Raw genomic sequence first — 17,711 nt, 5'->3', positions numbered from 1 at the left:
GTTAATTGGCCAATTGATAAACGAATAATTAAACTCCTTTCCGCTTGATTAACAACAAAAACGCCATATGCATTTCCAGAACAGCAGCAATTTCTCTTAATATAATTTAAAAACTGTATTGCCATTTGCCGTGTTGATTGTGGGAACTTGTTTTCTTATTTATTATTTACTTATGTATTCAGTATAATATTTCCGACAATACGCTAAATATTTTAAGTTTAACTTAATTTAACGCCTTTGATCATGTAGGATTAATATCGTTCATACTTTACTTGAATAGGTAATCTATACTAATATTATAAATGCGAAAGTAACTCTGTCTGTCTCTCTTTCACGCCTATTAATACCACTGAACCGATTTTGATGAAATTTGGCATAGAGATAGTTTGAGTCCCGGAAAAGGACATAGGATAGTTTTTATCCCGGTATTTGAAACAGGGACGCGCGAGATAAAGTTTTTCTGTGACAGACAAAATTCCACGCGGGCGAAGCTGCGGGCAAAAAGCTAGTAATATTATTTTCGAATGTTAGGTACCTTATTTATTCCAAAGTGGTGATGAGGAATGAAGGAGGCTTTGTGGAAGACGTGTTCATAATCCTAGTAGTCTTGTCTGTCTTAGGTAATACCTTTTGACATGAGTAATTTATAATAAGCCTGTGGAACTAACTCGCATAAGTAATTAGCAAGCTCTCACTTAAAGGTCCCATAACAATGCGTCTGTGTTTCATCCCTTCTGACCCACCGCACTACCACTACCAAACCACACTACCAGTAGTGTCGTGGGGTGGGGAATATTTTTTCCCTTCTACACTACCAAGCCAGTAGTGTCGTGGGTAATTTTTGAGGGCCTTACATCTTCATTCCCATCGACACTACTACCATAACTGAATGTAAAATTTGTAAAATTTTGGATTGTTTTGTAATAAATTATGTTTATATGCAACCCTAACCTCATGAACCTCTGTGCAATTTTGCAGTTTGACGAAATTTACTGAAAATAAAATGTTACCTAAAAGGGCTTATGTATTGTTACGGTAAATGTACAAGTAAAGCGTTTTCAAATGATACCAAACACGGCATATTTATCTTAATTTTATTTTTTTACTCTGTATGGTTTGCCCGCTAGAGGGCGCCACATTAGATTTTGTGAAACCCCATATAGCCTATAACCAGCGGACAATTAAGACGCTTCTAATGATATGTCATTTGTCGAATTCTGATAAGTAGTTTAGAAGTTACGAGGGAACAGATGAACATACATACATACATAGCCTGTCAAAATCATAACCCTCCTTTTGCTTTGCCGTAGTCGGGTAAAATAATTTAATTTTGTTTTTCTTTCACGCAAAGTTATATAGGTATAAGATTTAATAAGCCCTTTTAGGTAATATTTTATTTTCAGTAAATTTTGTCAAACTGCCAATTTGCACAAAGGTTAGGGTTGCATATAAACATAATTTATAACAAAACAATCCAAAATTTTACAAATTTTACATTCAGTTATGGTAGTAGTGTCGATGGGAATGAAGATGTATGTTACCCACGACACTACTGGCTTGGTAGTGCAGAAGGGAAAAAATATTCCCCACGACACTACTGGTAGTGTGGTTTGGTAGTGCAGTGGGTCAGAAGGGGTGTTTCATCACTAGACAGATAACTTGCCTTCTACCGTGAACCATGATCCATTAATTCCTTTACGGTCTGTATAAATCCGGAACGGTGGAGTTTTACTAGTTTTTTTATTGCGCCTCTGCGAAGCCCTGTCTGGCATTATGGGTTATTTAAACTACCTTTACGCCGAAATAGTTTCAATAAGATTTTCTAATCAAGACAAGAGTAATATTCCATTGTGCATTGTGAAGGAAGCAGCACTTTTAGTCACGCAGTCTGTAATCATCGGCCACTGACGCCTTTTTTGCTATCTGGATGAAGCAATCAATTTGACCGACGAATTTCAGTCTTCTGTATATTTTTCAATATTTCTTGTATTTTTTGTGTACCTAGTGTAGGCACGATAATGAAGTACTTCTTTTTACATTACTATTCATTGTCTAGTGGAAGAAAGTCTTCTTTTGATATGCCATTATGGAATACATTTGAACACATTACTCTTCTTGCTAATAGTGTGCGTTGTCGGTTTGCTGTCGTTTATTATCCTATCATAATGAAACCCAACAGGACAACTTTTCAGGATTTACTAAAGTGCTTGTTTGCGCATTCATTAATCATGCGCAGTCCTACGTTGTTAATCCACGGATAGGGGAAACTAAACCGAATGTCGTTGAAAATAATGGCGTTAAAAATTTTATAATTCGATATTGTATGACTGTAGCTTACCATAGTAGCGTTGTATTACTTATTCTACATACAATTTGTTGAAAAAAAATAGACAAAAATGGCCCAGAAACGCTAAACATTCCGTACGAGGGCTGCACTAAAAGTATCGGGAATGGAATATTTCCACTGTTCCAGTCATATTAAAATCTATTTAATTGCAAACTCTAGGGTTTTAAAAATCGTATACCATTTATTTATTTAAAAAAAGATTCTCGGTCGTATCACAAGGTCTTGTCAAACTTGTTTAGTCGTTGAGAAAATGGAATTGACTGGAGAAAATTCAAGAGCGATGATTTATTATGACTTTTGAAATGGTTTAACACAAAAACAGTGTGTTGACCGGATGATTTCTGCATTTGGTAATGAAGCCCCATCCAAAACCACAATTTATCGCTGGTTTCCTGAATTTCAACGTGGACGTGTCAAGCTCAGTGATGATCCCCGTCAAGGTCGTCCCTAGGAGGTTTTGCGTGTTGGGGAGGTGCAGGAGACTTCGTACTAGAAGTTTCAGGGGAGGCTAGGGGTGGGGGGCAGGTGGTGGGAGTGTGGGGTTGCAAGTAAGTGCTGGAACGGTAGGGGAAGTGGACTGATATCCTCCTACGGGAGGTCGGAAGACTGCACCGGAAGTTTCAGCGAGGGAAGGGGGCGGGGGGCAGTCTAGGTTACCTTATATTTATCTAAGTATGACCTGTCATAGAATTGTAGCCTAAAACCAAACATCTAATATTAGAATTCAATGTTTTAACATTGTTTTCGATAGAAAATTTTAGAAGTTAATCAAGTTAATCAAATTAATGATTATTGATTAATGATTAACAAATTAATCATGATTATGATTACTTTTTTAATCATGATTATTTTAATCAGGATTAATTTAATCATGATTAAAATTAATCAAATTAGTTAATTGATTAAAAAATTAATTGATTAGTGCCAACACTGGACTGTAGCTTACCATAGTAGCGTTGTATTACTTAATCTACATACCTATAATTTGTTGAAAAAAAAAAATAGACAAAAATGGCCCAGAAACGCTAAACATTCCGTATTCCGACTAAGCATTCCTGAAACGTTCGTGATCTAGATACAGATAAGGCTGATTCGAGCTAGAACAACGGCAGCATCTCATCTGGCGACTCCGGCGTATCGATTGTGCTGTTTTGGATGGTGCCCAAAAGGCTAGCCCGGGGTGAATACTCGGCTCGCGTGTGCCGTATGATCGGCTGCACACCGACTGCAACGGTACTAATCTAATTCACGTGCTGAATCATCAGGTTCAGTGACATGGGGTATTCAAATGAACGGAATCTGCGGTGGATTTGAAATAGATCACGATTTTATGAGCTTACTGCACTGCTTTTGCCCGTGGCAGACTGCGTTGATTTTGGTCGCGTCCCGAGACAAAGAAAGGCAAGAAGTCTATTTAGAAACACCCTTTATTTCATATTTAATAGTAATAGATAAGTCAGCCTACATATTTCAAACTATGAGTTTTCTATATTTTACACACACCCTTCAAGATTTTTCTAGCGAAAATGCCCTTTTCCAAAGTCAGACCACTTCTCTTTTATCAAACTTATTAATTTATTTCTTTAGCAATATAAGCAAGAAAACAGTGAGTAACTTTCTCATTTATTATAGACAGCCGGTATTTTGTAGCCAATTGTTTTACCTGTTTAGTTCTCATTTGGCGCATTTTCTGAGGTTCGTGCACCAACGAAAGTAGGCTACCTATGACGTCAATGTTCTGTCAGGCGTGAAGTGCTCTGAAAAAATAACGATCATCTGTTGAAAAAATAACAACATATTCCAAATCTCTTTTACCTACGTTGATTATAAAGATTTGGGTTTTTTCCACTTATACTGAACTTTATTCTAGGCCGAAAGAACAAAGGCGATAAGTGAATAATATTCAAGCAAACAACCCGTATTTATTCACACTGATTCGATTTGCTCCCAATTTCCAGACAAACAAGTTACGATACTATTTATGTCATTTGAGTCACGCGGAATGTCGATAATAAATATTCCTTTCTTTTCCTTCATGTTTGTGCAATATTGATATTATGATACCTTCTTCTTATTTGCTTTTTTTCCTATTAATTCGCATTTTCTAGCAAGACAAGGCAAGAATACAAAATCCAAACAATTTTTTTCAACTTATTCGACGTAAAATTTTATTATAGGATTTATAGGTAGATACTTAACTTAGCTATGTTCAGTGTCTCTATCTTGATACATTTTTAATAGATTTCGAACGAAGCTATAACGAAATCGAATATTAGTTAGTATTGCAAAAATATTGCAAATAAGTTGATGAAACGATGAAAGTCGAAGAATATTTTTAGCCACCAGTCTCGCATAAAAAAGGATTTACGTATAATGAAATAAAAAATGTATTTTTTGTGAATAAAATAACTCGTTAGGGAATCTCCTTGGACTGCAAGGTTACTCGCGAACTCGGCAGATGTTCCCTACAGCGCAATATCTGCGGCGGATATTCGACCGAAGCTCTCGTACTGAAGCAATAATTTCGCCTTCCCGCTGTTCGTTTTCCTTTTGATTTTGTTTTAAATTCACGAGACAAATGGAAGCGAATTCTGACACGCTGCAGATGTCTCGGTTTGGGAAAAGTTGCATGCTTGATACTGTGACTCTTTCGGATCCTGCTGCTATTTTCAATCTTGAAACGCAATGATACGAGGGCGGCACTGAAAATTTCGGGAATCAAGGAAGTGAAACAACATTACTATTNCCCCGCCTCTGATTATAGACAGCCGGTATTCTGTAGCCAATTGTTTTACCTGCTATGTTCTCATTTGGCGCATTTTCTGAGGTTCGTGCACCAACGAAAGTAGGCTACCTATGACGTCAATGTTCTGTCAGGCGTGAAGTGCTCTGAAAAAATAACGATCATCTGTTGAAAAAATAACAACATATTCCAAATCTCTTTTACCTACGTTGATTATAAAGATTTGGGTTTTTTCCACTTATACTGAACTTTATTCTAGGCCGAAAGAACAAAGGCGATAAGTGAATAATATTCAAGCAAACAACCCGTATTTATTCACACTGATTCGATTTGTTCCCAATTTCCAGACAAACAAGTTACGATACTATTTATACTTATGTCATTTGAGTCACGCGGAATGTCGATAATAAATATTCCTTTCTTTTCCTTCATGTTTGTACAATATTGATATTATGATACCTACGTCTTATTTGCATTTTTTCGTATTGGTTCGCATTTTCAACCAAGACAAGGCAAGAATACAAAATCCAAACAATTTTCTTCAACTTATTCGACGTAAAATTTTATTATAGGTAGATACTTTGCTATGTTCAGTGTCTCTATCTTGATACATTTTTTATAGATTTCGAACGAAGCTATAACGAAATCGAATATTAGTTAGTATTGCAAAAATATTGCAAATAAGTTATGATGAAAGTCGAAGAATATTTTTAGCCACCAGTAATTCGCATAAAAAGGGATATAAAATAAAATGAAAAATGTATTTTTTTGTGAATAAAATAACTCGTTGTTAGGGAATCATCTCCTTGGACTGCAAGGTTACTCGCGAACTCGGCAGATGTTCCCTACAGCGTAATATCGTAATATCTGCGGCGGATATTCGACCGAAGCTCTCGTACTGAAGCAATAATTTCGCCTTCCCGCTGTTCGTTTTCCTTTTGATTTTGTTTTAAATTCACGAGACAAATGGAAGCGAATTCTGACACGCTGCAGATGTGTCGGTTTGTGAAAAGTTGTATGCTTGATACGGTGACTCTTTCGGATCCTGCTGCTATTCAATCTTAAAACGCGATGATATAAAGGAAGGAGGTCGTTTATAAACATGAAATTAAATGTTTGTATTCATTATGCCCAAGATTTAGCACTTATGAGCGTAAAATAAGAAATCCCTAATCGGCTCTCCATGGTAGCCCATAAGAGGTGCTTCTAATGCCTCCTAAGCTTATCTTTTAGGCCCCCTTTTAGCTGGCCCTAGTGCCCTTAGTAACTGAATAAGTATCACTTTAATAATTATCACAAACTATCGTATCTGCTATAAAAGCCAGAATAATGAAAAGCCACAAGTGTAATTTCCAAGGCGCCATTTGCGTTTGCGGTTAATTAAAGAAAATATAACGTTCTAGGAGAAATTTCATTTTCACGTTTTCTAGTAAAGTCATAGCTAACGCGATGTCTGTGTCGATGCGACGATGTGGCTTTTAAAATCCATAAGTCTGGGTGATTTGCACCTCTTTACATCAAGCTGTCTCCAACATTTTAATATTAACCAAGAATTCGACACTGTTTTCGTGCATCTGCAAAATGGTCTCGAATGTAAGTTTTATCGCGTCGTCTGCATGTTCCCTGAAATGTTAATGGAAATGCTGATTTGGCGATACTCCGACGCGCTATAAATCACCCGTACAGCTGGCGCTCGAGCTGTTCACGGGAATTTCAGGGAAAACTCTGGTGTGGCTGTCTGGGTTGCTTTTTGTTTGGAGACAATATGCAGGTAACTACTACTGACTTTGCAAAGAATCCTGTGAAGTAGTAACCCTGCAGGGTAGCATTTGGTTAAGTGCGTCCAAAATAATGTAAAATATTAGACATCTACTTACATGGTGATCTGACTGTTTTTGAGCTAATCTGCTATTTTTCTGTAGTAGTGTGTAACTGTATTAATAGTAACTGTAGTCAGCCGCTAGTCGGTTTGGCAGACAGGCAATATTTCGCTTGATAGAAGGTTTTTTGGGTCCAAATAATTAATCAGTCTTGATTATTGTTTGAACAAACAGAAAAAGATAATTGAACTGCCATCCTCCGCCCATTCAATTACACTATTATTTGTCACCATTCATCATCCAACGGTCTGTGATTAACACAATTTTCATTACAATTGTGAACGGTACATCCATTCATTTACCCGTGTCGTTTGACCGCGAATCTAGTAAGGCTTCTGGTGTCAAGTTTCGCTGGCTCGGCCAAGGTGCTTGCGGTATTAGGCCTCTAGCGTTTATATTCTAGTACCTAGTAATTAGAGGGATTTGTCTGCGCCTAAATTAGACGTTGGTGAAGCCTAAGACTGTTTTCGGCTTGTTAATCATGTCTCGTAATCCTACTTCCGTACTTACAGTTAGAAACTAATGCTAAGAGCTCCCTGATGACAATCACAAAAATATGTAAAACTATTCATAGTAGGAATTCAGTAATAAAACTTGTAATATTGGAGCAGAATTCCGTGCACTTCCTTCATAATATTAGTAGACATAACAAAACATTACATTTATTCGATGAATTGAATAGAATGCCCATATTGTTTGTAAGTAATGTTTGTTTTCTTCTAAGTAACAATATTGCCGAACCAGATGACTCAGACGGTATGGGTATTGGGACTTGAACAGAATTACTTGCAATATAACTTTGTAGACGTGTTTCAGCTCCCTAAGAGATATTTTCATGCGCCGAGTTGAATCTAAGTAAAGTTGAGTCATGTGTGACGCTGCCTCGGGCTTTCCTGGCAAGGTCTTTCAGAATTTGGAACCAACATTTTGGAGAGCCGCCCAGTCTCATTGCAACGCACATATCCAGCTAAAATAGCTATCCGGATTCCTTATTTGATTTCTCGGAAGACACATAAAAACAATTCTTTCTACTACAATAAGGTTCGTTGTATCTTTTCATGGCCAACCAGTAAATTAAGACCATCTTAGCTGTATTGTACTTCCGCGTACATATGATTTCTGAATATTATAACATCTTTAAAGTCGATCACAACGGATATTTGAACATAGCAACTTTGTAGGATCTATTGCCATGCCATACCTAAACCATGGAAAATGTTTCCAACGCAATATTTCAATCAAAGAACAAAGCGGTCACACCAAATAGAAGCCACTGTTATAAATTACAAAGTTTTTAACGATACATAATCAAACAATACCTATTATGTTTTAAGAATTCATTGTTGTAAAAATATTGATTTGCACGAACCCTCCAAAGTAACCTTAACGCGTTTTCATGCAACTCCCACCTTGAAAAGTACGAACAAGTAGGAAGTTAACAACCCCGGTGTTCGCGTTTCTTTTTATTTTGCTCTTTGTGATGTTCACATGGATATACGCATGTGGTAAAAAAGACATCGGTGCCTACGTTGGCGTCTGGCCTTGATCGATCGGGGTGTGCGTGTGGCATTCGTTTTATAGACCTCGACGGTAGCGGTTGTAGCACGGTGTACTCTTTTATGTCCCAGTGCCAGGCCAGAAATGTAGCTAATATGATTTGTATTTGTGTTCTGTTACGCATACATGCCCCTCTTTAATTTCGTTGCTTAAGATACGGTTTGAATTTTAATTCAGAAAAGATAATAATGTATGACTTATCATGTTGTCTGGAAGCTCCATCGAAACTTCACATTGCTTTAAAGGCACATATTGGTATTTCTTTTCTTGGCAGTAAATACTTGTTTTCGTCAGCCGAAATTGCGGTCAACTTCTTAAAAAGGCAAGACATACAAATCTTTTTCGGGGGAGTCCCGAATCCATCATAATAAATCAAACCCGTACTGCGAGGGTTGTATAAAGATGTTACAGCAAACCGAGGTCATTATAATACCCTCCTCGCGACCCCACTCGATATCAAATGCGATATCAATTGATGGGCCCGCCTACGAGTGCTGGTTCAACCGACACTTGATTTTATGGGTTTTGCGCATAATATGTATGGTCCTTCGAACCCGATTTTGGTTATTGCACAAAAATTGCTTTTTTCTGGATTATAATTTATAATACACTGCAATTTTACAATGCTGCATACACTGAGAGAACAGAGTACTAAGACAAGCTTCTAAACTCTTCTTCTGCCTCGCCTTGTCCCGTTACGCTAAACTCGGGTATAGAAACTTGTCCATTAATGTTTGTCCAAGAATACTTGTAGATTCCCTCGTCCTGCAGCAATCTGTTAAACGTACCTACATAATTATTACCAATATCCGCTGCAGATCCCAGTTCGAGCATAACGTTTAATAATCGCGCAGAAGTTTCTCTTGGCAAACTTCGCCAAGTTACTGAATCCGGACGGGTCGGGGGATCCATCCAGAGATTCCAGAGGTGCTTAGTACGTAATAGCCATATGGCGTCGCGTACAACGACGCAACTCCGACATTCTATATAATTTGGAACTTGGACAAGTTTCTTACTATTTTTATTGGAGGTTTTGGAATGGTGGTGGAAAGTTTCGTTAATGTGATGGGAATTCACGCGTCATATTTTTGATCGCCCTCATAAATTACTCTTGCCATGTTTAATCTAGTCTATACTATAATTCAACATTTTGTGTGTGAAACCGAAAAATAACAAATAAAGAGACACAAAAGATTGGAATTAGATGATGGATTAGCAGTATCATTAGGAATTATGCGAAACACATCCCCCAGAATTGATATTTTTTCGTAGTCATTGCTTTTCTCCAAGCAGATCCACCTTGTGAATAATTTATGTCCCTAGTCAATATTAATGCCTTGACTTTTGAACTCTGATTACTCATCGCCGAACGTGACGCTCATAATTAAAATAAAATCAAAACGTCTCCTGGTCATTAATTAACTGGGAGTGCCCTTTCGCTCCATTATCGTCAACTGGAGACTGAAGTCCCGGGTCCCGTTTTTGGTTCGATAAAAAACTACTTACTTTTTCTGTTCAAACAAGTTTTAACTGACTGGTTTTGGAAAAAAGTTTTTGTAATGTTGCCGTTGCAGCAAAATAAATCTCAGACTTCGTGTATTGTTGGTTGTGTTCCATTTAATTTCTTAGCGTTTTTCCTGTCCAAAATGAATGCTTCTGGAACTAAATATAAACTTGAAAAACATTATAAGTAAATTGACCTATACCTTAACCGTAACCTTTCAAGTACCTTATGCAGAGCAAAGTATACGGCGTGATGAGAAAAACGGTACGCCCGTACGCATTGCAAATATTTATGACATTAGGGGAGAAGGCGGGTTGGGGTCGACTTGTTAAGATATTATCGATCTCTTATCTGTTTTACTGATCAAATGAAATACCTTGATGACCTGATCATTTTGATAATGTTCATAATATTATCACGACCCTTCATTGATGAATCTGATAAAGTCGATTTGTGTTGAATCACCCTTATTGTATTTTTCAGTTGTGGTTAAATCGATATGGATCTGGATGTCTGCAGTATTACGTAGACGTATTGACGCGGTTTGTTTCTTATAAAAATAATCAATTGCAATTGCATAACCTGTTCTAGAGAATGTTGATTCTAGATCAGTAGTAAATATTCGCTTTGATTTCCCATTCCACAAAAAGGGATACGTAATCGCCTGTGGATAGATCGCGTAAGGCATATCAAGCTCGTGTTGCCAGTTGTGATGTTTAAACAAAGCCTGAAACAAGGCAAAATCGATACGGCTGCCATCGCAGCGGACGCGCGCCGCTGCCACCAAATTATATTCTCGGCAAATCCGACCCCACGCACGTGACCCAACTTGTTGCCTCTCGAACCAGACAGGACGCACCATGAGTACTGGCTTGGATGGGACAGTCCTGTTTTTGTGTCCCATTACACCAAATCTTTCTGAGCAAATCGTGACCAAAGGTCTTGTGTTTTTGTGTCCCATTACACCAAATCTTTCTGGGCACATCGTGGCCGAAAGCCTTGGTTATATTTTAAAAGGGAAAGTAGCTTCTTGTATTTGGTGGCTGCTAATTTCCATCGATAACGAAATCTGTAGGATGTACAAAGAGATAGAGTATTTCTTGGAAATAAGAAACACCACTATAAGACAATAAGATGTTGATTAATTTCGGATAGAATATCTTGTTATTTTCCACGATTTCTTGCCATCATACTCTCCCTGAATAAGTTCTTGTTTCATCAGTATCTGATTACCTATTTTCAAAACTTTCGCTGTCTTGTACAGCCCAGAAAATAATCTACCACCTTTTCTGGCAATTTTGTTTCTGGTACAATTATTTGGAGTAAGGCTTAATACGCAGCATCAACATGGGCGCAGCAATAGCATAACTAATTGCGGTGACGACTAGGCGACTGCGAGCGTGCGAATTGAGCCATGTTCTACTGCAGTCGCTGCGAACTGCGCGATCTCAATGCGGCTGGAGCAGGGAACTCAGCCCTCAACTCACTTTGTACATGAACGTCTTAAGCAAACTGCAGAACATGGAAACTGAATTAACATTCTCGTACATTCGCAAGGCACGTGCCAAGTTACTTACGTTCGACATAAATTTTAAAGAACTCTGCCTCTTTATCTTGCTATTTATTGATACTGCGCTCACTCGCTTTCCCCAATTTCTGTTTTAGAAATTATGGGGCACATGTCATGCGTGTGTAACAAGAATTAATTAAATTCTATTTCCCTATTTATGTCATCGCCTCGCTTGTGAATGTGCCCCTGGCTACGAACCAAATATAATAAGCGGCTAAGTAAGAATTATTAATCTTGTGCCCCACGTTGGGCGCCATTCTGACGGCTAAATTAAACTTTGTATTTCAAAATCATTTTAGAAGGTACAAGTTATTTTGTAATTCAATTTTGTTGTTTGCGTTAAAAATACCAGATTCTGTGATGGTTGTAAAATATTGCTTATATTTTTGAAGATATTAAACTTATTATGTTGTTATAATTCGAGAGTTAGTTCATTTATGTAAATAGAAAGAGCCCCGGGAAACTTTTATTAGCTTTATTAGTGACTAACCGTCGGAAGTGTATGAGAAACTTTTATTGGGGAAACTAATTTATCACCGCACAGATATGATCTATGGAGTGAAAACGACTGAGGGGACGTTTCAAAGCTGGCTTCGGTTCTTTATGGAGTTAACTGACAAATAGCTATTTGAATGACTTTCCGTGAAACCTGTACCGTCTATTACAAGGAACATGGTTCGATAGTTACTGTAGTAGTAATTGAGTGTAGGGTAAATACGTTTAAATAACACTGTAGCGCGCCATGCCGGCAGTCAGGCTGCCGCCGCCCGGTGGTATTTCCACGCTGTCAGTGCGTATGCACCGGCTGATTGTGGCTTACTCCTGGAATTCCCAGTTATTACCGCAGGGGGACGAGTTCTCGGGGTTGTTGGCCGGCATCGATCCGCCGCCGCACCACGGCCACCGGTGTTACCGGTGCACGGGGTTACGACACCATGACCACTGCAGTCTTTAGATTTACAACTTATCATGCAGATTGTTTTACCCTTTTACCTGTTATTCCATTTTGGTACATATCCAATCACGAATCTTCGATACTTCTCGAAGCAAAAATCGTAACTAAGAGAAAACCGAACGCGCTTAATGTTATTACTCACCCACCGGCTACAGTTGTCATTTTTCTCCCATTTATTCCTTTTTCCCCTCCACTTTGAATTACCGAGAGGTGTTAGCGGGTCCATCGTCGAGATTTTAGAATAGGAAATCAATCGGAAGCAATTCAAGTGGCGAAACAAATTCAGCGTGGCGTTGCCGGTTGTTAATTGGCTGCGGGTGGCGGCGCCGAGACGGCGGCGGAACCTCCGCATGGCCTCCCCGCGACCCTCCCTTGCCCCCCCTCTCCGACAGCTCGGCGTTTTTATGAGCGAGAAGCCCGCCGAGACCCGTACAAGTCTGGGCGGCTCTTAAATTAGTTTGTCTTCCCCGAGACCCCGACCCTAGGCCCCTAGTTGCTAGGTGAGACTTCAACCTCTCAGATACACCTGCAACCACCCGATTAACACTACATTATCTTCTCCCTATATTTCTCCAAATATAGCCAGCGGCATCAAGGTCTATCGGCAACCTTCACGTAGAATACTCCTGTCACGTGTAATCTCGGATATGGTAAAGGGATATTTTAGGCATAACACAACACAATCTCTTTAGGGGAATTTCACATAACGTAATAGACGTCGTGGGTGACATTATTTTTCCATTTGGTGGGCTTATTTTCTTGTGCGGGTTATCAAGTTAGGGACGGTAGCGCGCACGGGGTGGCTGCGGGGTGGGTCCGCAGGGCGGGGGCGCGGGGCGCGGGGTGCGGCTATCGACCGACTACCCTCCCCCCGGCGTGGCTCAGTTTCCGGGCGAGAGTCGCGCAGACCGCCGGCGCCGCGACGCGACTCCGTCTTTTCGTTAGATAGTCAATTTGAATCTGTCATCATGCTGATAGGACTCGTCCGGGACTCGGTGATGCAGTGCTTCTGCCACTCATGCCGCGCGCCCGTGTTACCAGCAGGTTGGAGCAGCCCTTGGAGCCTTCTTCGAGCTCGTCAAGTCTAACCTACGACGCCGACGCCTCTCAAACCACGGAGACAAACGCCCATTGCCGTGTTTCTCACCATATTTTTTAACTTTTTTGCTCAGAACAATACCGAGGTCTTCTGCTTCATCTATTTTAGTGACCCGTAAGCTAAGAATCATCAGTCTATCATGTTTTGCAAGGTTAGGTCATGACGAATTTTCAGGGATCATTGATGATTTGTTTGTTGTAACTGCTGTGCTCGGTCGAATACACTGAAAATGCAGACGTTATCAAATGTAGAGTTCTGGATAATTTTAGTTGCATAAGGTGAAAATTTGTTTCTGGAAAAGCCGGCCGGTGTGACGCACATTTTGCCGGTCGGCGTGGTGTAATCCTGTCAACTGTTACTATTCAGTTCACGGCTTGTAAGTTTGATAACTTCATGATCGAATTAAGTAGTTAAAGTTTGTTATTATAATATGGGAATTGAAAATTCAAAATTGTGTAGGTATCCTTGTTTGTGAAAGTAAACTGGGAGCATGCTCAGCTTTCTTTGGACGTGCCTAGACTAGAATCTTCCTTATCACAACTCTGTTAATCGTGGTGGATAAAACGTGATTTTAGTATTATAAAGTTAAGTTTCAATAATGGAGACCTTTAATGATCCAGTCATCTGTCTCATCTCTCAACCTTTGGTTGAATCTACTTCCAGATTTAATTCTTCTATTTCAAACACAGGTGTGTCGGCGCTACCTTGCTGAAAGTATTGATTACACATAATGCTGCATGAGGTCCACCATTTTGTGAGATCGTAACACCACACTCGTCCATTTTGAGCACTAAAACATACGTGCTTACGACTGATCAGAATTCTTTCCAGCTAGACGTCTGAAGTACTTTTTCCGAAGTTATGTAATTTATTCAAGAGACATGCCACGAACTGTTTTTGTATTCTTAAATTGAATCTCATTTAATGTTAAAATATTTTGCATAATGTACTGTCTTATTGGACCGGGACACGCGAATGCGACATAATCACCCTGGAGCTGTTTTACATAAATAGTTTCGGTATTTCTGTTTTGTTGGTGAAAATCGTCTTTTATATCTTCTGTCTTTGGAACATTCCACTGTACTTCTTCGTTTATTATAGCAGTTTAAGTCTCGTATGAGTAATTTACGTTGATACGTACCAATTTTCAGTATTATCCAATAAATTATGAATGTCGATTTACGAGAACTTTCTATTTTTAAAGTCTAGACTTATTGACGCGCCTGTCTACAAATGTCATTACGGAGTGACGCGGTGTCTACAAAAATATTACTTACCTTATAATATACACCTTTAATTATGTTTCTGTTATTACTAATTTTCTTTTTATAAATTTTAATTCAATTAATATCCTCCATCTCTTTAATCGCTTAACCTTCATTGTTATTCTATAGAAACTGAACCTGTTTCGGTATTAGCATCAATTACTCATTTCTCATTGTAAAGGTGGGTTAGGTGGTTAATAAACAACGCAATGACTTGCCTCAATTGTATTTAGATTGAATTTGTCAACACACCATTTGTGAGGGGACTTAGATTACATAATTGTTTGGGGGCGATTATGACACTCGGATATAATTGGCCCAACGAGTGCGGCACCCTTTTGATTCGGGGAGCGACAGGAGGTTGCGGATTATGAAGAGGATCATCCGTCCCTTTGTATTCTCTGTCGGCGAGCCATTATGAGTGTTTTGCATGGTCATTACCGACCGCAAGGGTGTGGAATGTGGATAGCTTCCGGAAAAGTAAAACAGGTTTAATACAACCTTTTTATTGGATGGAGGGGCTATTTTAAACCATTGCACAAAGAATTGCTGTCGACAGGCTGCATTTGCCTAGAGGGGGCAGCGCCGCGACATTGTCGGTGATGCATTGCGGGTCCGTGCAAACTTCGCGTGTTTCGCATTATTTCACGTAACTAAAGTCGTAACTCTTAACGATGGAACTTGGTTAGCCTCAAGAATTTCTACCATAATATTCGCAGTTGAGATATCTTAACTTTTATCGCGTTCTTAACGCACCGGTTCATAATGAAATGGCTTTTGAATACGATTTCTGAAGCTAAAATTAAAAACATTACTGTTGCAGAACCCCATCTCACTAATGAGCGGAGCTCGCTAGAGGATATTTAATGCGCGTCTGGTTTCAGTAGAATTCTGCACTCAACGTTGCTCTCATTGCTGCGTCACGACGACTCACGTATCTAGGTATCACTTATCCCTGTTTAAAACACTCCAACGTTTGAGTTGGTATTCCCAGTGGTAGTAAATTTTCTGTCTGCTCTCCCCTCGCGAGTTTAAAAACCTGATAAAATATTTAAAGCCAGGCTTTAAATATTTTATCAGGTTTTCATGTTGTATCGTGCGGCGCCAGTGGGGGCCGGCGATCGCCGTTTCAACTAAAACATTCATATTCGATTTACAGCTTTGTTTTCTTTGTATGAATTTCACATTGTTGCTTGAATTGTGAAAACTCATTGTGTTTCATAGATTTTCCTCTCGCATATTACTTCTCTTTTTATTTAAATATCCTGTTCAAACAGAAGTTTAAGAGCTATACCGATCGCCTGTAAAAGTGCAACTTTAATAGTCGCCGTTAAATCTCCCTAGGATACAACTTTTGCCTTCATTCTTTATGGATTCTCTAGCGGTGTCGTCTCCGCATCGTCTGCCGTGTAAACTAGGGCTTAGCCTTGCCGTGAGGGATTATCCGTATTTGCGGAAAATTTCCTCGACACTCCGCCATTCCCCTCACGTATCGGCCTCTCATCTCGCGCTGTCGTGCCGTCCCCTTATTACCTCCCAACTATTACCCCAACGCTGTACTGTTCAATGTCGAACTCGAAATACTAAGCAAGGATCAGTTTGCGACATGCTTCTTTAGTTAATTGCGTTCCCATTTCAAATAACATCATTAGTTTAAATCTCTTACGTTACCTGTTCGTTGACTATTCATCATAGCTACATCACATTAAATGGTATGTATCTAGTTGCTCATTTATTCCTGCGTGTCTATAGTCACATATTACGTGTCATTTTTAGAATCGTGATTGTTATCTTCTTTACCTTTGAGTATAATAATTACTTTAATCGCCATATGACGTGAATGTAACAACAAAATGCGACAATTTCGTATCGAGTCGATACTTGGCGAGTCCAAATCGATACCAAGCAGTCACGCGAGCATCGATTGTTGATTCATTAGCTTGCGTCTGAATGCTCTTCAAATAAACATTACTCGGCCAAATTGCTCGCTTGTAATCGTTTTTCGATTGTCCTCGAACCCCACGATCAAGGCAATATTGACTTAAGGGTGGAAGATTGTTTGTGTTTAGGACGCGCCTATAGAGTTTCGATCATATTTTGCATGGTGACCGGGGTACTATGTTAAGGAATAAATAAATATAAATATCCTTGGACATTTTACACTGCGCCTCTAGTCCCAAACTAAGCAAAGCTTGTACTATGGGTACTAGACGACGGATATAAACATACTTAAATACTTTTTTTTTTTTTTTGTAAATACATACATATTATACATAGAAAATACCCAGTCCAATACAAACAAATATGTTCATGCACACAAATATTTGTACTGTGCGGGAATCGAACCCGCAGCCTCCGGAATAGTAGTCCGTTTCGAACCACTACACCAAACGGCCGACAATATAAATGATACAATGTTCAATCGTCGAACACTCTAACCTGTTATAATCTAAAGTTCTATTAAAAAGAATAAAAGTTTTTGAACTAGAAAAGGGATTGTATTTATATTCGCCTCCTAGAAACCATTTTTCTATTAGAAGACATCTCCACTTTACATTACCTTCAAGTTCGTCATGTAATATAAACCTTTAAGGACGATTTTTTTGCAAAAAAATCTGCTTAATTTCCTCATCAAAAAAATTTACATTGTCAAAATTGCATTATCTTCAAGTTGGTCATGTAATAAACCTTTATAGACGATTTTTTTTTCAAGCAAAATCTGTTTCACTATCTCATTTAAAAATAACGTCAAAATTTCAAAAGAAATCGTTTTACCTAATAATAAAGAAGC

The 17,711-nt window shown here is 38.9% G+C and overlaps 1 protein-coding gene across 4 annotated transcripts in view; it reads left to right on the top strand.

The window, feature by feature from the left end:
• stai (stathmin) overlaps window positions 1-17,711 on the top strand; it is a 37,569-nt gene that overhangs the window by 5,677 nt on the left and 14,181 nt on the right. For 2 of the 4 annotated variants that reach the window (XM_028300816.1, XM_028300814.1), the window contains exon 1: window positions 13,451-13,600. The exons of the other annotated variants lie outside the window; for them this stretch is intronic. In XM_028300816.1, the coding sequence (XP_028156617.1) occupies window positions 13,525-13,600 (76 nt within the window). In that variant the 5' untranslated portion in view covers window positions 13,451-13,524. Of the gene's footprint in view, window positions 1-13,450; window positions 13,601-17,711 lie in introns of those variants that run through there. 4 annotated transcript variants of the gene reach the window in all.

This window comes from Ostrinia furnacalis, unplaced genomic scaffold (assembly GCF_004193835.3).
Source record: "Ostrinia furnacalis isolate ACB-3 unplaced genomic scaffold, ASM419383v2 OfSCF0786, whole genome shotgun sequence".
NCBI lineage: Eukaryota > Metazoa > Arthropoda > Insecta > Lepidoptera > Crambidae > Ostrinia > Ostrinia furnacalis.
This window is presented reverse-complemented; position numbering and strand designations above follow the sequence as displayed.